Raw genomic sequence first — 24,201 nt, forward strand, 5'->3', positions numbered from 1 at the left:
CCAATGGTTGGCAAGAACGACCTCTAATGAAGTGATCATTACTGTTAATCCAGTCCATGTTTTCATTCTACTACAAACTGTCGCTTAGAATGCCATTCCATGTTTTACTCTAATGTAGTGAACATTACTGTTAGTCCAGTCCATGTTTTCATTCTACTACAAACTGTCGCTTAGAATGCCATTCCATGTTTTACTCAGGCAGTAGTTGAGCTACAGAACTAGTGAACAACAATGTATGTAGCTATCCCCACAATGCCTTCAGTAAAGTTCAACAAACATATCAGATGCCCCAACCGACTTACGTTTTTCCTATCGTATCATTTGTATGACTCCCTCCCTCTCTCTTCCCCTCGCTCCCTCATTCTCCCTCGCTCCCTCATTCTCCCTCGCTCCCTCATTCTCTCTCGCTCCCTCATTCTCACTCGCTCCCTCATTCTCCCTCGCTCCCTCATTCTCCCTCCCTCCACAACATAACGGGGGGTGTTACAGTACCCAGGCAGCGATGTTCTCTGGCTGGGGCAGGTCAGTCTTCAGAGCCTCCATGAGCACCACGGTCACCCTGATGGAGTTGATGACCCGTCTCATGGACATGGTGTCATCAGAGATGTAGTGGTGGAGGTTCCCTCTGTTACTGGACAGGATGCTCTCCAACGCAGATTCTATTGCCTTGTCCACCTCGTCCTCACTCAGCGCAAACGCCACGTGCGCCGCCTTGATGTGGTTGTTGTCTGTCAAAGGAATACTGGCCTCCTTCAGAAAACTTGACGTCTCCTTTGTTTGGGAGGTGCTCTCGATCCAGGAGAGGGATGACTTCGGGCTGCCCAGGTCCAGCTCTCTCAGCTCGATCCCCTTTGACCCATGACCCTTGACTTCTTCCGTGATCTCTGATTGGCCGCTAACGATATTGTAGAACACCTTGGGAGAGAGACGGAGAGAAACAGATAGCGGAAGAGAGAGAGAGACAGAGAGAGAGAGAGAGAGAATTGTTTTTTTTACACAGTTTGGAAGCATTACAGATTATGAATGGCAGCAAAGGCTGAGTTATTTGATACAATGTATCCATTTCATATAGAACACCTTGTGCTTGGAGGTGTGGCAGAGTGGCGGTATGGTGAAGGCCAGGGTCACGATGCGGTTCAAGAAGGCATAGGCTCTGTCTTCTTGACTGAAGCACCCGTCTGCATAGTTCACCTGTTGGAGAGAAACAAACTGTGTTAGTTAATAATGAAAGCCATTATTGCCCTATTCACATTCTTCCACTGTAAATCATTTAAATAGTCAACGTTTCAGCTCTTTTATTATTTAAATGTTTTATTTCACCTTTATTTAACCAGGTAGAACAGTTCTCATTTACAACTGCGACCTGGCCAAGATTATGCAAAGTAGTGCGACACAAACAACAACACATAGTAACACATGGAATAAACAAACGTACAGTCAATAACACAATAGAAAAGTCTATATACAGTGTGTGTAAATGTAGTAAGATTAGGGAGGTAATACAATATGTACCTGTTGAACCAGGACCTCAGGGTTGACTGATAATAGAATATGTACCTGTTGAACCAGGACCTCAGGGTTGACTGATGTAACAATATGTACCTGTTGAACCAGGACCTCAGGGTTGACTGATAATAGAATATGTACCTGTTGAACCAGGACCTCAGGGTTGACTGATGTAACAATATGTACCTGTTGAACCAGGACCTCAGGGTTGACTGATAATACAATATGTACCTGTTGAACCAGGACCTCAGGGTTGACTGATAATACAATATGTACCTGTTGAACCAGGACCTCAGGGTTGACTGACAATACAATATGTACCTGTTGAACCAGGACCTCAGGGTTGACTGATAATACAATATGTACCTGTTGAACCAGGACCTCAGGGTTGACTGATGTAACAATATGTACCTGTTGAACCAGGACCTCAGGGTTGACTGATGTAACAATATGTACCTGTTGAACCAGGACCTCAGGGTTGACTGATGTAACAATATGTACCTGTTGAACCAGGACCTCAGGGTTGACTGATGTAACAATATGTACCTGTTGAACCAGGACCTCAGGGTTGACTGATGTAACAATATGTACCTGTTGAACCAGGACCTCAGGGTTGACTGGTAATACAATATGTACCTGTTGAACCAGGACCTCAGGGTTGACTGATAATACAATATGGACCTGTTGAACCAGGACCTCAGGGTTGACTGATAATACAATATGTACCTGTTGAACCAGGACCTCAGGGTTGACTGATGTAACAATATGTACCTGTTGAACCAGGACCTCAGGGTTGACTGATAATACAATATGTACCTGTTGAACCAGGACCTCAGGGTTGACTGATAATACAATATGTACCTGTTGAACCAGGACCTCAGGGTTGACTGACAATACAATATGTACCTGTTGAACCAGGACCTCAGGGTTGACTGATAATATAATATGTACCTGTTGAACCAGGACCTCAGGGTTGACTGACAATACAATATGTACCTGTTGAACCAGGACCTCAGGGTTGACTGATAATACAATATGTACCTGTTGAACCAGGACCTCAGGGTTGACTGACAATACAATATGTACCTGTTGAACCAGGACCTCAGGGTTGACTGATAATACAATATGTACCTGTTGAACCAGGACCTCAGGGTTGACTGATAATACAATATGTACCTGTTGAACTAGGACCTCAGGGTTGACTGATGTAACAATATGTACCTGTTGAACCAGGACCTCAGGGTTGACTGGTGTAACAATATGTACCTGTTGAACCAGGACCTCAGGGTTGACTGATAATACAATATGTACCTGTTGAACTAGGACCTCAGGGTTGACTGATAATACAATATGTACCTGTTGAACCAGGACCTCAGGGTTGACTGATAATACAATATGTACCTGTTGAACCAGGACCTCAGGGTTGACTGATGTAACAATATGTACCTGTTGAACCAGGACCTCAGGGTTGACTGGTTATACAATATGTACCTGTTGAACCAGGACCTCGGGGTTGACTGATAATACAATATGTACCTGTTGAACCAGGACCTCAGGGTTGACTGATGTAACAATATGTACCTGTTGAACCAGGACCTCAGGGTTGACTGATAATACAATATGTACCTGTTGAACTAGGACCTCAGGGTTGACTGATGTAACAATATGTACCTGTTGAACCAGGACCTCAGGGTTGACTGATAATACAATATGTGCCTGTTGAACCAGGACCTCAGGGTTGACTGATGTAAAAATATGTACCTGTTGAACCAGGACCTCAGGGTTGACTGATGGAACAATATGTACCTGTTGAACAAGGACCTCAGGGTTGACTGCCAGCAGAGAGATAAAGGGGGACTCCTCATCAGAGAGCAGTATACTGATAGCATCCAGGACACCAACGATCTTCTTAGGAGCACATCGGTCCAGGTTAGTGATCTCCAGAACCACGCGGATCCTCCTCTGCTCAAACACCTCCATGAACTGGATGAACCTGGATAACAGCCACATCTCCTTCCTCACCTGGGAGAGAAAGGGGGGAGGAAGGGGGAGAGAGGAGAGAGAGAGAGAGAGAGAGAGAGAGAGAGAAAAGTTGGAAAAATCCATCTTAATGCTGATGGGTGAAATTTTCATGCTGCCAAAGATTCCCTCACTCGTAGTCATATTGTATCACCTTGCTTCACTGGTCCCTTTGTTTACAATTCTTCCTAATTTATGCTAAACATATTATGGGATACTAGAACATGAATGGACCTTGTTACTATGGGTCTATCCCAGGTTGGAACCCTGTTCCCTACATAGTGCACTACTTTTACTCCAAGGTAGTGCACTTTGAAGGCAAAAGGGAGCCATTTAGGAAGCAGCCTCTAACAACCTTCTGATCCTCACCAGGAAGACGAGGACTATGAGAGCAGCCAGCAGCAAGGCCAGGACCAGGGACCAGAGAGGGAAACAGCAGAACTTCTTAGATCTCCACTCTGACGATGTGTTTTCAATCACCTTCTTCCTCACCTCATCCTCCTCGTTGTGCTGCGCCACGCGGTACAGGCCCAGCTGAAGAACAAGAAGAAGACTTTATTGTCCATTATCTTGATGTTTCCAGTCAGAACTCTATTTTATGAGGGAGACCGCTAACCTCTAGGTTACCTACCAGAAGTCAACCTCTAGGTTACCTACCTGAAGTTAACCACTAACCTCTAGGTCACCTACCTGAAGTTAACCTCTAACCTCTAGGTCACCAACCTGAAGTTAACCTCTAACCTCTAGGTTACCTACCTGAAGTCAACCTCTAGGTTACCTACCTGAAGTCAACCTCTAACCTCTGGGTTACCTACCTGAAGTCAACCTCTAAGTTACCTACCTGAAGTCAACCTCTAGGTTACCTACCTGAAGTAAACCTCTAACCTCTAGGCTACCTACCTGAAGTTAACCTCTAACCTCTATGTTACCTACCTGAAGTCAACTTCTAACCTCTGGGTTACCTACCTGAAGTCAACCTCTAGGTTACCTACCTGAAGTCAACCTCTAGGTTACCTACCTGAAGTCAACCTCTAACCTCTATGTTACGTACCAGAAGTCAACCTCTAAGTTACCTACCTGAAGTCAACCTCTAGGTTACCTACCTGAAGTCAACCTCTAACCTCTGGGTTACCTACCTGAAGTCAACCTCTAACCTCTGGGTTACCTACCTGAAGTCAACCTCTAACCTCTAGGTTACCTACCCGAAGTCAACCTCTAACCTCTAGGTTACCTACCTGAAGTCAACCTCTAACATCTAGGCTACCTACCTGAAGTTAACCCCTAACCTCTAGGTCACCTACCTGAAGTTAACCTCTAACCTCTAGGTTACCTACCTGAAGTTAACCTCTAACCTCTAGGTTACCTACCTGAAGTCAATCTCTAACCTCTAGGTTACCTACCTGAAGTAAACCTCTAACCTCTAGGCTACCTACCTGAAGTTAACCTCTAACCTCTATGTTACCTACCTGAAGTTAACCCCTAACCTCTAGGTCACTTACTTGAAGTGAACCTCTAGGTTACCTACCTGAAGTCAACCTCTAACCTCTGGGTTACCTACCTGAAGTCAACCTCTAAGTTACCTACCTGAAGTCAACTTCTAGGTTACCTACCTGAAGTCAACCTCTAGGTTACCTACCTGAAGTAAACCTCTAACATCTAGGCTACCTACCTGAAGTCAAACTCTAACCTCTAGGTGATCTACCTGAAGTCAACCTCTAACCTCTAGGTTACCTACCTGAAGTTAACCTCTAACCTCTATGTTACCTACCTGAAGTCAACCTCTAACCTCTAGGTTACCTACCAGAAGTCAACCTCTAAGTTACCTACCTGAAGTCAACCTCTAGGTTACCTACCTGAAGTCAACCTCTAGGTTACCTACCTGAAGTCAACCTCTAACATCTAGGCTACCTACCTGAAGTTAACCCCTAACCTCTAGGTCACTTACCTGAAGTCAACCTCTAGGTTACCTACCTGAAGACAACCTCTAACCTCTAGGTTACCTACCTGAAGTCAACCTCTAACCTCTAGGTCACCTACCTGAAGTCAACCTCTAGGTTACCTACCTGAAGTCAACCTCTAACCTCTAGGTCACCTACCTGAAGTCAACCTCTAGATCACCTACCTGAAGTCAACCTCTAACCTCTAGGTCACCTACCTGAAGTTAGCCTCTAACCTCTAGGCTACCTACCTGAAGTCAACCTCTAGGTTACCTACCTGAAGTCAACCTCTAACCTCTAGGTTACCTACCTGAAGTTAACCTCTAACCTCTAGGTTACCTACCTGAAGATAATCTCTGATCCTTATCTCTAACCTTCCAGCTAGCACCTAACGTTCTGAGAACCATATGTTTCTTAGAGCTTGGTGAGAGTGTGGTCGTCCTATAGGTATTTTGCATACATCCTTCCCACAACGTTCTGGGAATGGTGCAGGATACCCAGCTAGCACATAATGTTTTGAGAACCATATGTTTCTTAGGTGGGAATTTCAGTACTTCAGCATAACATTTCCTTCAGGTTTCCTCATTGTTCAATTTAAAGTAATGTTCTCAAATTGTTTTGAGAACGTTAAGAAACAACCTTCTGTGGGAATTTCAGTACTTCAGCATAACGTTTTCTGCAGGTTTCCTCATGGTTATATTTAAAGTCATGTTATCATAACATTAAGAAGAAATTTAATAAAAGACATAGAAAAACATTAGTAACGTTCAAAATACGTTCTAAGAATGTAATTTAAAAACATATACATTCTGTTCTCAGCATCAACTAGACTCTCTCTATTCTCTATCTTGTTAAGTGTGCTCAGGTGTGTTGGCTGAGCCCACTAAATTAGTCACGCCTGATCTTAATGAGTGCTTGTTTACTTTGAAACGGGGTCTGTTTGAACAGACTAAAATGAACAGCTTTGTATGAATAAAAAAACAACATGGCATGCTAGCTCCATCCTTGTACCGCAGTGGACTAATTTCATAGCTTTGAATCTCACTGACGCCGTGCCACAATAAAACATAAATGTGTTTGATACCTAAGCAAAACAGTTAACCCAAACTAAGCTAACAGTGTAATCAAAAGTCTTATTGAAATGTTCTCAGAACGTTAACTCATCATCTTCAAATAACCTATAATTTTTGTTTTCACAACTTTAATAAAACCTTCCAGGTAAACGTTTAGGGAACCATAGTAAAGCGTTCTCAGAACCTCCCCGCAACCTAAAAAGGTACATTCCCAGAACAGGCAAAACATTCACTTCCATTCTCAGAACGTAAAAAAAAAAAAAAGTTCAGTTTTACAGGTCGGGAAACGTATGGCTTCATTCCCAGAACCAATGGGAAACCAAAAACATACGTTCTCACAACCTCCAAGGAACCAAATGTGCTAGCTGGGCTCTGACCTCTAACCTCTAGGCTACCTACCTGAAGTTAACCTCTAACCTCTAGGGTAACCCACCTGAAGTTCCCCGAAGCTCTCCTGCAGTGCCAGGCACAGTCTCATCACCAGCCCTGCCCAGAGGAGGTCACTCCCGGCGAAGTGCCATGCGGAGAACCGAACATAGATGAACCGGACATTCTTCCGTCGCTGGTTCTCCTCGGTCCAGACGGGTCTGTAGAACAGCAGCCTGCAGATCAGAGCTAGGAGACCAGTGATGGAGGTTTTGACGGAACGAGGTTTGGACCTGCCCTGGTAACTCTGCTCCCTCCTCTCTGCCTCCTGCTCCATGTGGACTAGTCAAGGAGCGAGCGAGCGAGCAAGAGAGAGAGAGAGAGAGAGAGAGAGAGAGAGAGGAAAGAGAACAGTGAGATAAGGATATGTTCCTTCTAGCTCTGGGCATTAGGGCTACTTTCTAACGCTGAGCATCCTGAGTGGATGAATATTGGCAACACTCTATATGACAGGATCATGTTGTATCTACCCTCTATATGACAGGATCATATTGTACCTACCCTCTATAAGACAGGATCATGTTGTGTCTACCTACCCTCTATAAGACAGGATCATGTTGTGTGTAACTACCCTCTATGAGACAGGATCATGTGGTGGTGTCTACCTACCCTCTATAAGACAGGATCATGTTGTGTTTACCTACCCTCTATGAGACAGGATCATGTTGTCTCTACCTACCCTCTATAAGACAGGATCATGTTGTGTTTACCTACCCTCTATATATCTGAGGATCATGTTGTGTTTACCTACCCTCTATAAGACAGGATCATGTTGTGTCTACCTACCCTCTATGAGACAGGATCATGTTGTGTCTACCTACCCTCTGTGAGACAGGATCATGTTGTGTCTACCTACTCTCTATGAGACAGGATCATGTTGTGTCTACCTACCCTCTATGAGACAGGATCATGTTGTGTCTACCTACCCTCTATATATCTGAGGATCATGTTGTGTCTACCTACCCTCTTTAAGACAGGATCATGTTGTGTCTACCTACCCTCTATATATCTGAGGATCATGTTGATGCGGTTCTGACATGATGAGTAGAGGCCCACCGTGGCAGGAGAGGACACTTTAATCAGAGTCTTGGACAGAGCGTACGCATAGATGTGATCCGATGGCAAATCTATAGAATCAAAAGAGATGAATGTAGCACAGAACATTCCTTCCAGGCATTTTGATAGGTCGGTTAAGTAGCTCAAATGTAATGGGAAACATTTTCCATTCTACTGAAAAAAATCTAAAAGATCAAAATAAAGGGACCAAAATGCATCATACCGGCTGTATTTCTGTATTTTGAAAGTTCTATATCTTGAAAATTTGACTGCTGATCTGACCTTTTGGGGACTATATCAACAATGGACTAATGAAACAAACACCAAAAGATATTTCTTTAATGATTGACAGTGTTTTCTGAATGATGGGAGTGATTTTTAAAGCATGTGATCACATGAATTTCCTCCAATGAGATAATAAAGGTTATCAAATGTCCTAATTATTACCAGTTGCACACAACTTCCTCTTTTTTAAACCTACAGTATGACTGCATCTGAAATGGCTCCCTATTTCCCCATAGGCCTCTGGTCCAAAGTAGTGCACTACATAGGGAACAGGGTGCCATTTGGGACACTGTCCTGTGTTTGTGTATTCCAGCTGCAGAGTTACAGAACAGGCCCAGTATATCATTATGCAAACATTCAGGTGCTGTTCTGTTCTATTCTGTTCACACAGCCATAATTGGGTTAGGGTAACTCAGAGAGGGGTTGAGAGTGAGGGACCCTAGAAACTAACAATTTGGAGGAGGAAATGGAATCTCAATTTTCTCTTTTTCTCTCGCATGAGAGAGCTCACCTTTTGTTATCATTGTATTGGTGTTGCCAACGGCACCCAGAGAATAATGGTAATGTATGGCTGTTTGTGATCTGTGAATGACAAAGAATAACACTTACAAAACCTCAGGTGAAAGAGAGGGAGGGAGAGAGAGAGAGAGAGGGTGGAGGTGAATGAGAAGGGGGAGGAAAAAGAGAGCGAGGGAGAGAGAGAAAGAGGGTGGCGGTGAATGTGAAGGGGGAGAAAAAAGAGAGTGAGGGAGAGAGAGAGAGAGAGAGGGTGGAGGTGAATGAGAGGGGGAGGGGGGAGGGGAGAGAGAGAGAGAGGGGGAGGGTGGGGGGAGGGGAGGAGGGAGAGAGGAGAGAGAGAGAATGGGTTGGGGAATTGAATACTAATATAACAGCAGGGTTATATAGAAAGTGCATCACAACACAACTTAAGCAGTAGATAAGATAGAAATAAAATGACTTGGTGACTAAATACACCTCAATGTATACAGTATATGTCATTCTGGTGCTATTTTGAGTTACTATACTATAGTGAGTTACTGAGTTACTATACATCCAGTGAGTTACTGAGTTACTATACATCCAGTGAGATACTGAGTTACTATACATCCAGTGAGTTACTGAGTTACTATACATCCAGTGAGATACTGAGTTACTATACATCCAGTGAGTTACTGAGTTACTATACATCCAGTGAGTTACTGAGTTACTATACATCCAGTGAGTTACTGAGTTACTATACATTCAGTGAGTTACTGAGTTACTATACATCCAGTGAGTTACTGAGTTACTATACATCCAGTGAGTTACTGAGTTACTATACATCCAGTGAGTTACTGAGTTACTATACATCCAGTGAGTTACTGAGGTACTATACATCCAGTGAGTTACTGAGTTACTATACATCCAATAGGCTATTTGTAGTGTACATGCAATTAGTAGTACTTGCCAGGATAAGGTGGGTGTGTCCAGGATAAGGTGGGTGTGTCCAGGATAAGGTGGGTGTGTCCAGGATAAGGTGGGTGTGTCCAGGTTAAGGTGGGTGTGTCCAGGATAAGGTGGGTGTGTTCTTTATAAGATAGCATAGTGCTTACTGACCATGAGCAACCACTTAGAATTCAGCTATTTGAGATACACTACAATGCCCTGTATCCAATCAAAACCCATCAGATGAAACAGAGGTCTTACCTTTCAGTTGGACGTCTCAGAACCCACTCCTCCTCCTAACACGGATCAGGATCAGGATCAATAGATGTTGTCTTGTTGTGACTGAGAGAGGGAACCACAGAGAGAGAATGCTGCTACCCACCGCTACAATGGCTAACTTCCTGCCCTGCCTGGCTAACTTCCTGCCCGCTGTACTGCTTTACAATGCAGATATCAGCTAAAAGCTAATTATTCACTAGATCATTTCTCCTTCTGTCTGTTTGTATGGCTCTCTCTATATTCTGTCTGTCTGTAGGGCTCTATCTCTCTCTATTCTGTCTGTCTGTAGGGCTCTCTCTATCTCTCTCTATTCTGTCTGTCTGTCTGTAGGGCTCTCTCTCTATTCTGTCTGTCTGTAGGGCTCTCTCTCTATTCTGTCTGTCTGTAGGGCTCTCTCTATTCTGTCTGTCTGTAGGGCTCTCTCTCTATTCTGTCTGTCTGTAGGGCTCTCTCTATCTCTCTCTATTCTGTCTGTCTGTCTGTAGGGCTCTCTCTCTATTCTGTCTGTCTGTAGGGCTCTCTCTCTATTCTGTCTGTCTGTAGGGCTCTCTCTCTATTCTGTCTGTCTGTAGGGCTCTCTCTATTCTGTCTGTCTGTAGGGCTCTCTCTCTCTATTCTGTCTGTCTGTAGGGCTCTATCTCTCTATTCTGTCTGTCTGTAGGGCTCTATCTCTCTCTATTCTGTCTGTCTGTAGGGCTCTCTCTATCTCTCTCTATTCTGTCTGTCTGTCTGTAGGGCTCTCTCTCTATTCTGTCTGTCTGTAGGGCTCTCTCTCTATTCTGTCTGTCTGTAGGGCTCTCTCTATTCTGTCTGTCTGTAGGGCTCTCTCTCTATTCTGTCTGTCTGTAGGGCTCTCTCTATCTCTCTCTATTCTGTCTGTCTGTAGGGCTCTCTCTATCTCTCTCTATTCTGTCTGTCTGTCTGTAGGGCTCTCTCTCTATTCTGTCTGTCTGTAGGGCTCTCTCTATCTCTCTCTATTCTGTCTGTCTGTAGGGCTCTCTCTCTATTCTGTCTGTCTGTAGGGCTCTCTCTCTATTCTGTCTGTCTGTAGGGCTCTCTCTATTCTGTCTGTCTGTAGGGCTCTCTCTATTCTGTCTGTCTGTAGGGCTCTCTCTCTCTATTCTGTCTGTCTGTAGGGCTCTATCTCTCTATTCTGTCTGTCTGTAGGGCTCTATCTCTCTCTATTCTGTCTGTCTGTAGGGCTCTATCTCTCTCTATTCTGTCTGTCTGTAGGGCTCTCTCTATCTCTCTCTATTCTGTCTGTCTGTAGGGCTCTCTCTCTCTATTATGTCTGTCTGTAGGGCTCTCTCTATCTCTCTCTATTCTGTCTGTCTGTAGGGCTCTCTCTATTCTGTCTGTCTGTAGGGCTCTCTCTCTCTATTCTGTCTGTCTGTAGGGCTCTATCTCTCTATTCTGTCTGTCTGTAGGGCTCTATCTCTCTCTATTCTGTCTGTCTGTAGGGCTCTCTCTATCTCTCTCTATTCTGTCTGTCTGTAGGGCTCTCTCTATCTCTATTCTGTCTGTCTGTAGGGCTCTCTCTCTCTCTCTATTCTGTCTGTAGGGCTCTATCTCTCTCTATTCTGTCTGTCTGTAGGGCTCTCTCTCTCTCTCTATTCTGTCTGTAGGGCTCTATCTCTCTCTATTCTGTCAGTCTGTAGGGCTCTCTCTCTCTCTCTCTATTCTGTCTGTAGGGCTCTCTCTCTATATATTCTGTCTGTCTGTAGGGCTCTCTCTCTCTCTCTATTCTGTCTGTCTGTAGGGCTCTCTCTCTCTCTCTATTCTGTCTGTCTGCAGGGCTCTATCTCTCTCTATTCTGTCTGTCTGTAGGGCTCTCTCTCTATTCTGTCTGTCTGTAGGGCTCTCTCTCTATTCTGTCTGTCTGTAGGGCTCTCTCTCTCTCTATTCTGTCTGTCTGTAGGGCTCTCTCTCTCTCTCTATTCTGTCTGTCTGCAGGGCTCTATCTCTCTCTATTCTGTCTGTCTGTAGGGCTCTCTCTCTCTCTCTATTCTGTCTGTCTGTAGGGCTCTCTCTCTCTCTATTCTGTCTGTCTGTAGGGCTCTCTCTCTATTCTGTCTGTCTGTAGGGCTCTATCTCTATTCTGTCTGTCTGTAGGGCTCTCTCTCTCTATTCTGTCTGTCTGTAGGGCTCTCTCTCTATTCTGTCTGTCTGTAGGGCTCTCTCTCTATTCTGTCTGTCTGTAGGGCTCTCTCTTTCTCTCTATTCTGTCTGTCTGTAGGGCTCTATCTCTCTCTATTCTGTCTGTCTGTAGGGCTCTATCTCTCTCTATTCTGTCTGTCTGTAGGGCTCTATCTCTCTCTATTCTGTCTGTCTGTAGGCTCTCTCTCTCTATTCTGTCTGTCTGTAGGCTCTCTCTCTCTTTCTATTCCGTCTGTCTGTCTCTCTCTCTTTCTATTCTGTCTGTCTGTAGGCTCTCTCTCTCTTTCTATTCCGTCTGTCTGTCTCTCTCTCTTTCTATTCTGTCTGTTGGCAGGGCTCAATTAGCTTGAGTACGAGTCTCTTTAACAATCCACTCCTTGCCACTCCTTGTCATTGCCAAAGAGACTGGCCTTTCAGCAATCTTAACGTTTTTTTCTAAACTGCCCCCTGTAATTCTGAATTTTTTTTCATTCAGTTGAGTCTATGACGGAAGCCTGGCGTGAAGATATTTCAACATCATGTCCAGATGATAAAAGGCTTCAATGATCACCCGTGCCAAATGTATAGGTGTCCCCATAGGTCTAAAATTTAAATTGAGGAAATGTGATCCTAATAATTGTTTTGAGCCTCCACGGTAAACATCCCTCCTAATGAAAAGACTCCACATCCTGCTGGTGTGAGCTGCAGAGGACAGTGTAGTTGCACTTGATACTGTATGTGTTTTTGGATGAAAAAGTGTTCTTGCCATTTCCAAAAATAAGCTCAGTGGGGAATGGGGAGTCTCTGCTTTGCGATCTGTTGCCTAGGTCAACAGCCAGGGTTTCATTAAATAGGCCTAGGCACTATACTTTTTATTTAAAATGTAATTAAACAGACACATTTGCCAGTTTTCAATTCACAGGCACGAAACGTGCGTCAGACAAAAACATTGTTTAAATTAACTAAATGTATGTTGTTTTTGGTTTATGTCAGTTTCATAGTTTTTTATGCTATACATAGTTTTTTTGTGGTTATAAGTGATTCAATTTAATGGAAAATTGTATTTTTTGCCATTCTGAGTAATTACTACTTTAGTAAGGATATACACTTTATTCAGTAGTACAGCAGTTGCTAAATAATTCCGATAGATGGCAGTATAAGGCCACAAATGAAATGACAGAAGATTTGTTTAGTTTTCTCCCTGGGTACACCACTCCACTCACAGGAGAAATCCTGCGTCAGACTAAAATATTGTTTTGTCTCTGGCTTACATAGCACAGACCACCTAAATCCACTGTAGGCTAGCATACGAATTGTGTATTAATAACCCAGGCTTTTTTTACAGTCTTGTCCCATCGCTGCAACTCCTGTACGGACTCGGGAGAGGCGAAGGTCGAGAGCCGTGCGTCCTCCGAAACACAACCCAACCAAGCCACACTGCTTCTTGACACCAATGTGTCGGAGGAAACACCATACACCTGGCAACTGTGTCAGTATGCACTGCACCCGGCCCGCCACAGGAGTCACTAGTGCGCAATGGGACAAGGACATCCCTCCCCTAACCCGGACGATGCTGGGCCAATTGTGCACCGCCCCATGGGTCTTCCAGTAGTGGCCAGCTGCGACAGAGCCTGGACTCGAACCCAGAATCTCTATTGGCACAGCTAGCACTGTCATGCAGTGTCTTAGACCACTGAGACAGAGCCTGGACTCAAACCCAGAATCTCTAGTAGCACAGCTAGCACTGTGATGCAGTGTCTTAGACCACTGAGACAGAGCCTGGACTCAAACCCAGAATCTCTAGTAGCACAGCTAGCACTGTGATGCAGTGCCTTAGACCACTGAGACAGAGCCTGGACTCTAACCCAGAATCTCTAGTAGCACAGCTAGCACTGTGATGCAGTGCCTTAGACCACTGAGACAGAGCCTGGACTCTAACCCAGGATCTCTAGTAGCACAGCTAGCACTGTGATGCAGTGCCTTAGACCACCGCGCCACTCGGGAGGCCAACTTACACAACTCTGTCTTCACTGATCCCTTCTTGAGCAATTCTCTTATTGCTCTTGAACTAGTAGCCTAACCCAATGTGTCCCAGAAGTAGAGATATAGTTTGGTTACTTACTTTGAACAATATATATTTGGGGTTCCACACACCACACAGCCTATTGGTTGTTGTTTACACATATCCTGTCCTTTCAGATCTGTGAACTGATAGAAGAGGGCGGGGCTAAGGGGCAGGGGGGAGGGGGCTGCAGTTTAAAGTTCCTGAATTCCTGATCTACTGATGTCTGCTATGACAACGGGCTGTTCAGACTGTACTCAGGCCTGTACTGACATGTGTGGCTGTAGCTGTAGGGTTGCCTGAAGCCACGAATTCCTCCACAGAGCAAGACTGATGACAGAACACTGTGGATATACAGTACCAGTCAAACGTTTTAGAACACTTACTCATTCAAGGTTTTTTTTTTTTTTTTACTATTTCTACATTGTAGGATAATAGTGAAGACATCAAAATGATGAAATAGCACATATGGAATCATGGAGTAACCAAAAAAGTGTTAAACAAATCAAAATATATTTTAGATTTGAGATTCTTTGAAGTAGCCACCCTTTGCCTTGATGACAGCTTTGCGCACTCTTGGCATTCTCTCAACCAGCTTCTTGAGGAAGTCACCTAGAATGCATTTCAATTAACAGGTGTGCCTTGTTAAAAGTTAACTTGTGGAATTTCTTTCCTTCTTAATGCATTTGAGTCAATCAGTTGTGTTGTGACAAAGTAGGGGTGTATACAGAAGATAGCCCTATTTGGTAAAAGACCAAGTCCATATTATGGCAAGAACAGCTCAAATAAGCAAAGAGAAATAACAGTCCATCATTACTTTAAGACATGAAGGTCAGTCAATCCGGAACATTTCAAGAACTTTTCAAGTTTCTTCAAGTGCAGTGGCAAAATCCATCAAGCGCTATGATGAAACTGTCTCTCATGATGACCGCCACAGGAATGGAAGACCCAGAGTTACCTCTGCTGCAGAGGATAAGTTCATTAGAATAACTGCACTTCAGATTGCAGCCCAAAGAAATGTTTCACCGAGTTCAAGTAACTGACACATCTCAACATCAACTGTTCAGAGGAGACTGTGTGAATCAGGCCTTCATGGTAGAATTGCTGGAAAGAAACCTCTACTAAAGGACACCAATAATAAGAAGAGACTTGATTGGGCCAAGAAACATGAGCAATGGACATTAGACTGGTGGAAATCTGTCCTTTGGTCTGATGAGTCCAAATTTCAGATTTTTGCTTCCAACCACTGCGTCTTTTTGAGACGCAGAGTAGGTGAACGGATAATCTCCGTGGTTCCCACCGTGAAGCATGGAGGAGGAGGTGTGATGGTGTGGGAGTGCTTTGCTGGTGACACTGATTTATTTAGAATTCAAGGCACACTTAACCAGTATGGCTACCACAGCATTCTGCAGTGATACACCAATCCATTTGATTTGCGCTTAGTGGGACTATCATTTATTTTTCAACAGGACAATGACCCAAAACACACCTCCAGGCTATGTAAGGGCTATTTGACCAAGAAGGAGAGTGATGGAGTGCTGTATCAGATGACCTGGCCTCCACAATCACCCGACCTCAACCCAATTGAGATGGTTTGGGATGAGTTGGACCGCAGAGTGAAGGAAAAGCAGCCAACAAGTGCTCAGCATATGTGGGAACTCATTCAAGACTGTTGGAAAAGCATTCCTCATGAAGCTGGTTGAGAGAATGTCAAGAGTGAGCAAAGCTGTCCTCAAGGCAGAGGGTGGCTACTTTGAAGAATCTAAAATCTAAAATATATTTTGATTTGTTTAACACTTTTTTTGGTTACTGCATGTGTTATTTCCTAGTTATGATGTCTTCACTATTATTCTACAAAGTACAAAATAGTAAAAAAAAAAAAGTTTTTTTTGTTGTTGAGTGAGTAGGTTTGTCCTAACTTTTGACTGGTACTGTATATATGTATTTATGTATACACACATATATATATATATATACACTACATTTATACACTACATTTATAGCAGCAGAACCAACTCCATATTAATGCCCATGATTTTGGAATGAGATGTTCGACGAGCAGGTGTCCACATACTTTTAGTAATGTAGTGTATTATATATATTTGGTAATGTAGTGTATATATATATATATATATATATATATATATATATATATATATATATATATATATATATATATATATATATATATATATATATATACACTACATTACCAAAAGTATGTGGACACCTGCTCGTCGAACATCTCATTCCAATATCATGGGCATTAATAGGGAGTTGGTTCTGCTGCTCTAACAGCCTCCACTCTTCTGGGAAGGCTTTCCACTAGATGTTGGATCATTGTTGCAGGGACTTGCGTCCATTCAGCTACAAGCACATTAGTAAAGTCGGGAACTGATGTTGGGTGTTTAGGCCTGGCTCGCAGTCGGCGTTCCAATTCATCCCAATTGTGTTTGATAAGGTTGAGGTCAGGGCTCTGTGCAGGCCTGTCAAGTTCTTCCGCAAACCAGGAATTTACAGCCGAAGCATTGCAGGGAATACTGACCGAAGACGTTCCCCACTCTGTGTAGGGATGTGATCTGGATTGGACTGTCACTGTGGGATGGTTGTTGGATTTACATGTTGTTGTATTTTGTCTGAAGTCACCCCCCCCCCCCTCCTTTTCCACAATGGATGTTTATTTTTTCTCCAGTTTACTAACTGTACAGTAGGTGGCAGCATACACATTACATTTTGTGTGAACGTCATTTTACCAGAGAAGAAGAAGTTAGTGCATCAGTCCAGGGTCAGAGTAGTGCAGAAGGTGTCATATGCTGAGACAGTGAATAAAGTAGAGGAGGATGTATCAAGGGTGAGGGATTCTGAGAGGATCCCTGTGAGTCGTAGATCTCTACCAATACAGAGGGATACTGTAGGCCAATGAGTGATATATGCTTCAGTAAGATGGTCTTCTAGCGTTCATAGCAATGGTTATCAACTGTACAGCAGAAATGGAATGTAAATCACAGAAAATAGATGTTGTGGTGGCAGCTGCAGAGAAGTACTTGGGTGTATGAGATTTAACTTCAGAAGAGTTACAAGGTGTGTTGAGTGGCCGTGTCCTGTCCTCCCAGGCCATTGGCCTGGTGTAGAACCAGATAGAGGTCTAATGGTGGAATAGGGTAGTGGGTTTTAATGAGTGTAGGGTAAAGTACTTAAGTAAAGTACTTGAGTAAAAATACTTTTAAATACTACTTAAGTAGTGTTTTGGGGTATCTGTACTTTACTTGACTATTTCTATTTTTGACAACTTTTACTTTTATTTCACTACATTCCTAAAGAAAGTAATGTACTTTTTACTCCATACATTTTCCATGACACCCAAAAGTACTTTGTACATTTTGAATGCTTAGCAGGACAGAAAAATGGTCCAATTCACATATTTATCATGAGAAAATTCCTGGTCATCCCTATTGCCTCTGATCTGGCAGACTCACTAAACACAAATGTTTCGTTTCTAAATCATGTCTGAGTGTTGGAGCATGTCCCTGGCTATCCGTAAATTTAAAAAACAAGAAAATGGTGCCGCCTGGTTTGTTTAATATATGGAATTTTAAATTATTTATACTTTTACTTTCTATACTTAAGTATATTTTATCAATTACATTTACTTTTGATACTTAAGTATATTTAAAACCAAACACTTTTAGACTTTTACTCAAGTATTATTTTACTGGGTGACTTCCACTTGAGAAATGTTCTATTAAGGTATCTTTACATTTACTCAAATATGACAATTGGGTACTTTTTCCACCACTTGGGCCAGTAACCGAAAGGTTGCTGGATCGAATCCCGGAGCTGAAAAGGTAAAAATTCTGCCCCTGAACAAGGCAGTTAACCCACTGTTCCCCCATAGGCCTTCATTGTAAATAAGAATTCGTTCTTAACTGACTTGTCTAGTGAAATGAAGGTTAAATAAAAGTAAATAAATACAAATTATTATACTGCTATTTAAAATCACTTGGAGCTGATTTCCTGGTGTTTTTACAGTCTATTATGTTTATTTGTTTTGCTCATTAAAACTTGGGGGGCCAAATGAAACCACCCGAGTGCCGCACGGGGGGAATCTGGTTTATACTAAAGTCCAGTTGGGGGTGGTATTTCAGCATATCGACCAACCGCCATTAAACCCCACCGAACAAGAACAAGGACAAGTCCTGTTGCGCTGTGGTCGTCGCCGAACAGGAAGTTCCGGGCAGGCGTCAGCCGTAATGAAAGCGCCACAACTGTTCTCTGAAGACGATAGCTTTTATATCCGTTTCACATGTATTACTAAAAGGTATGTCATTGCACGTTTAAACTTTATAATATCGAAAGAACATGTCAGGTCACAAATCCGTCAAGGTATTATCGCGTTTGTTAATAAAGGTGTTATGACGTGTTATTTCTGTGTTAAACCGAGTGAAGAACGTGTAAAAATATATATTGTTAGTCATATAGTTAGCTAGCTGACGTTAGACTTTGGGGGTTTTCCAGAGTGAATTAATTTACATTATTTCGTCAATGTAATTTTTTATAAAGAATCAATTGATTTGAGATTTATGAGTTCGTTTGACATGTTTATTATTATTGTAACGACCCTGGGTTTATAAGCGCGGAAATCGACTCTCCAGTACGAGCATGCTTTTGCGGAACAGTCGATAGCGCGCGGGACTTCGGGCTAGAAGGTCGAGGGTTCGAGACCTGCTCCCTGCTGTTTCATTACATTATTATTTCCATATGTTCACGACCTGGTAAAACGGCGGCGCCTCTCGGTCTGAGTCAATAGACTTGCAGGCAGTGCAGATGCACCAGAGAGACAATTTCAGGGTTGTTCTACTGTTTAGAAGCAGAATGTCATGTTCATCTGATTTCTACATGTCACTGTAACAATATTCACACACATTCAGTTTCTATATTTATCTAGAATTGTTACTATGGTGTGAATGGGAAATACAATCGGTTTTTGTGAGTGAAATAAGTAGAAAATAGTACATAGTTCTGCTTCAAACAAACTGCAAACTTGTATTAATTGATTATTTAGTAATTTATGCATTTACGTGAATTTAGGTAGTCTACTTTATATTGAGTGCACTTAGGGAGTGAACACGATTTACAATTAAGGACCTCTGAAAGGAAAATGGATGGCCGTCCCATCCATCCCATCCAATGCAGATGTAGCTTCATAAAATACATTTGACATGAATATCACATCGACTGTCTGGTTCTTCTTATGTTTACACAGGAGATCATGTTGAGACATTCTCTACATCCAGAGAGCAACAGCAGGAAGATCACAGAGCTAAGAGGTCTCACCACTGCCCACATTGTGAGGAGATTTTCCCAATCATATCAAAGCTAAAATTACACCTAAAAATACACACAGGAGAGAATCTGTATTCCTGTACTGACTGTGGGAAGAGATTCACAACATCAAGGGCTCTGACACTTCATCAGAGAGTGCACACTGGAGAGAAGCCTTACTACTGCTCGTACTGTGGGGAGAGTTACTCTCAACAGAGCAACTTCAAAAAACACCAACGTCTACACACAGGAGAGAAGCCTTACTCCTGCTGTGACTGTGGAAAATGCTTTACAACATCATCTGAGCTAACAGTTCATCAGAGAACACACACTGGAGAAAAGCCTTACATCTGCTCTGACTGTGGGAAGAGTTTCTCGCACCTGTGTAACTTTAAAGCACACCAACGTATACATTCAGGAGAGAAGCCATACTCCTGCTCTGACGGTAGGAAGAGTTTTTCTCACCAGGGTAGCTTTAAAGCACACCAACGTATCCACACAGGAGAGAAGCCATACTCTTGCTCTGACTGTGGGAAGAGTTTCTCTCAACAGAGCAACTTAAAAACACACCGACGTATACACACAGGAGAGAAGCCTTACTACTGCTCTGACTGTGGGAAGAGTTTCTCTCAAGAGAGCAACTTAAAAACACACCAACGTAAACATAAAGGAGAGAAGCCTTACTACTGCTTTGTCGGTGGGAAGAATTTCTCTCTACAGAACCGATTAAAAACACACCAAGGTATACATAAAGGAGAGAAGCCTCGTCAGTTCTCTCAGACCAGCTGAGATTAAAATTAAGTGATGGAGTGATTTTAATCTCATTGCTTGACTTGAACTGAAATATGTGCCGGTACTTATTTTGGGTGCCGGTACTGTTTATATTTAGCTTCAGGACCTCCACAATACTTTTGAGCTAATCTAAAACAGGAACAGGAGCTCAAGCAGTAGAACACTTGAGGTCCTGGTACTCCCCTCCGGTAAGTTCCTGCCCAAGTCAAGCGCCGGTACTCACAACATGTATCAGATAGAGATGGTGGATCAGTATCCTGTGGGAATGAGTTAGTAGACACAACATGTATCAGATAGAGATGATGTGATGATCAGTTTTCTGTGGGAATGAGTTAGTAGACACAACATGTATCAGATAGAGATGGTGTGATGATCAGTTTTCACTATTAGTTTGGGGGGGATTGGTTTTTACTACATAGTTATTTGTTTAATGATACACAGTCTCTGAAACAACTACATGTGTTTATTAAGTTGTCTTTCAAAACTAGATTATATATTGAAGTTATTCATCATCAATGGGTTTGGATAATTGCATCCAGTGGCGTTACTAGTCCTGGGCTTTCGGGGCTTCAGCCCCGGATTTTTTAGGTCCAGCCCCAAACTTTGGATGGTAAAAAACAAATATATTGTGCATCCGTAAAGTATTCAGACCCCTTCCCTTTTTCCATTTTTTTTTACATCCTTATTCTAAAATCTATAGTGACATTTTTGAAAATGTATTAAAAATACAAAACAGAAACCTTATTTACATAAGTATTCAGACCCTTTTCTATGAGACTTGAAATTGAGCTCAGGTGCATCCCTTTTCCCGTTGATCATCTTTGAGATGATTGGAGGCCACCTGTGGTAAAATCAATTGATCGGACATGATTTGGAAATGTACACACCTGTCTATATTGGTCCCACAGTTGACAGTGCATGTCAGAGCAAAAATCAAGCCATGAGGTCAAATGAATTGTCAGTAGATCCTGAAACAGGACTGCGTTGAGGCATAGATCTGGGGAAGGGTACCAAAACCTCTCTGCAGCATAGAAGGTAACCAAGAACACAGTGGCCTCCATCATTCTTCAATGGGAGAAGTTTGGAACCACCAAGACTCTTCCTAGAGTTGGCCGCCCGTCCAAATTGAACAATCGGGGAGAAGGGCCTTGGTCAGGAAGGTGAGCAAGAACCCGTTGGTCACTCTGACAGAGCTCCAGAGTTCCTCTGTGGAGATGGGAGAATCTCCCAGAAGGACAACCATCTCTGCAGCACTCCACCATTCAGGCCTTTATGGTAGAGTGGCCAGGCGGAAGCCACTCTTCAGTAAAAGGTACATGACAGCCTGCTTGGAGTTTGCCAAAGGGCACCTAAAGGACTCTCAGACCATGAGAAACAAGATTCTCTGGTCTGATGAAACCAAGATTGAACTCTTTGGCCTGAATGCCAAGCTTCACGTCTGGAGGAAACCTGTCACCATCCCTACGGTAAAGCATGGTGGTGATTGTATCATGCTGTGGGGATGTTTTTCAGCGGCAGGGACTGGGAGACTAGTCAAGATTGAGGTAAAGGTGAACAGAGCAAATTGCAGAGAGATCCTTGATGAAAACCTGCTCCAGAGCACTCAGGACCACAACGACCCTAAGCACACAGCCAAGACAATGCAGGAGTGACTTCGGGACAAGTCACTGAATGTCCTTGTGTGGCCCAGCCAGAGCCTGGACTTGAACCCGATTGAACATCTCTGGAGAGACCTGAAAATAGCTGTGCAGTGACGCTCCCCATCCAACCTGACAGAGTTTGAGAGGATCTGCAGAGAAGAATGGGAGAAACTCCTCAAATACAGGTTTGCCAAGCTTGTAGCATCATACCCAAGAAGACTCGAGTCTGTAATCACTGCCAAACGTGCTTCAACAAAGTACTAAGGGTCTGAATACTTATGTAAACGTAATATTAGAGTTTTTAAACAAAAATATATCTAAAAACCTGTTTTTGCTTTGTCATTATGGGGCATTGTGTGTCGATTGATGAGGGGGAAAAACTGGCCAATCACCAGGAAAGCACCTCATCCATCCACCACCACTACCAAACCTTGAACCAGCTGTTAAAAAAGGTAGTGAATCAGGAGAAAAGGATAATACAATGTATTCAGACCTGGAAATTTGAGTTTTCTTTCACATGATACAGAGGGAGGACTAATGTACAGGATTTCCCATTTGCACGTAAGTTGTTGAATAGTTTAAACTGTTGTAGTGAATGTTGATTTTTAGCAACCCATTATCGACTGACAGGTTCAGGTTGTCTCACTACACTGAACAAAAATATAAAATGCAACATGTAAAGTGTTGGTCCCATGTTTCATGAGCTGAAATAAAAAAAAATGTTCCAAGTACACAAAAAGCTTATGTTGTGCGCAAATTTGTTTACGTCTTTGCCATGATAATCCATCCACAGGTATGGCATATCAAGAAGCTGATTAAACAGCATGATCATAACACTGGTGCACCTTGTGCTTTGGACAATAAAAGGCCACTTTATTAAAATGTGAAGTTTTGTCACAATGCCACAGATGTCTCAAGGTTTGTGGTTGGCTTGCTGACTGCAAGAATGTCCACCAGAGCTATTTCCAGATATTTTAATGTTAATTTCTCTACCATAAGCTGCCTCCAATGTCATTTTCAGAGAATTTGGCAGTTTGTCCAACCGGCCTCACAAGCGCAGACCACATGTAACCACTCCAGCCCATGACCTCCACATCTGGTTTCTTCACCTACGGGATTGTCTGAGGGGGTTACTGATGAGTATTTCTGTCTGTAATAAAGCAATTTTGTGGGGAAAAAGTTATTCTGATTGACTGGGCCTGGCTCCCAAGTGGGTGGGCTTTTGCCCTCCAAGGCTCCCATGGCTGCATCCCTGCCCAATCATGTGAAATTGATAGATTAGGGCCTAATTAATTACATTTAAATGGACTGATTTCCATATATATTAACTCAGCAAAAAAAGAAACGTCCCTTTTTCAGGACCCTGTCTTTCAAAAATAATTTGTAAAAATACAAATAACTTCACAGATCTTCATTGTAAAGGGTTTAAACACTGTTTCCCATGCTTGGTCAATGAACCATAAACAATTAATGAACATGCACCTGTGGAATGGTCGTTAAGACACTAACAGCTTACAGACGGTAGGCAATTAAGGTCACAGTTATGAAAGCTTAGGCCTTTCTACTGACTCTGAAAAACACCAAAAGAAAGATGCCCAGGGTCCCTGCTCATCTTTGTGAACGTGCCTTAGGCATGGTGAAAGGAGGCATGAGGACTGCAGATGTGGCCAGGGCAATAAATTGCAATGTCCGTACTGTGAGACGCCTAAGACGCTACAGGGAGACAGGACGGGCAGCTGATCGTCCTCGCAGTGGCAGACCACGTGTAAGAACACCTGCACAGGATCGGTACATCCGAACATCATACCTGCGGGACAGGTACAGGATGGCAACAACAACTGCCCGAGTTACATCAGGAACGCACAATCCTCCATCAGTGCTCAGACTGTCCGTAATAGCCTGAGAGAGGCTGGACTGAGGGCTTGTAGGCCTGTTGTCAGGCAGGTCCTCACCAGACATCACCGGCAACAACGTCGCCTATGGGCACAAACCCACCGTCGCTGGACCAGACAGGACTGGCAAAAAGTGCTCTTCACTGACGAGTCGCGGTTTTGGGGTGATGGTCGGATTCGCGTTTATCGTCGAAGGAATGAGCGTTACACCGAGGCCTGTACTCTGGAGCGGGATCCATTTGGAGGTGGAGGGTCCATCATGGTCTGGGGCGGTGTGTCACAGCATCATCGGACTGAGCTTGTTGTCATTGCATGCAATCTCAACGCTGTGCGTTACAGGGAAGACATCCT

At 43.2% G+C, this 24,201-nt stretch overlaps 2 protein-coding genes across 2 annotated transcripts; one reads left to right on the top strand and one right to left on the bottom strand.

Moving 5' to 3' along the window:
• Positions 1-356: 356 nt before the first annotated feature.
• Positions 357-3,524, bottom strand: LOC106575402 (NTPase KAP family P-loop domain-containing protein 1-like). Its single transcript, XM_014151907.3, has 3 exons — positions 3,313-3,524; positions 1,078-1,191; positions 357-915 (listed from the first exon to the last, which is right to left on the bottom strand). The coding sequence occupies exons 1-3, from the start codon at positions 3,514-3,516 to the stop codon at positions 484-486; spliced, it is 750 nt and encodes a 249-aa protein (XP_014007382.3). The 5' UTR covers positions 3,517-3,524; the 3' UTR covers positions 357-483.
• Positions 3,525-18,563: 15,039 nt separating this feature from the next.
• Positions 18,564-22,863, top strand: LOC106575358 (uncharacterized). The gene is made up of 2 exons (XM_082962438.1): positions 18,564-18,570; positions 19,468-22,863. Exons 1-2 carry the CDS (start codon positions 18,564-18,566, stop codon positions 20,313-20,315), a joined length of 855 nt encoding a protein of 284 aa, XP_082818564.1. The 3' UTR covers positions 20,316-22,863.
• The last annotated feature ends 1,338 nt before the right edge of the window (positions 22,864-24,201 follow it).

This window comes from Salmo salar, chromosome 16, assembly GCF_965601325.2.
Source record: "Salmo salar chromosome 16, fSalSal1, whole genome shotgun sequence".
In the NCBI taxonomy this organism is placed as follows: domain Eukaryota; kingdom Metazoa; phylum Chordata; class Actinopteri; order Salmoniformes; family Salmonidae; genus Salmo; species Salmo salar.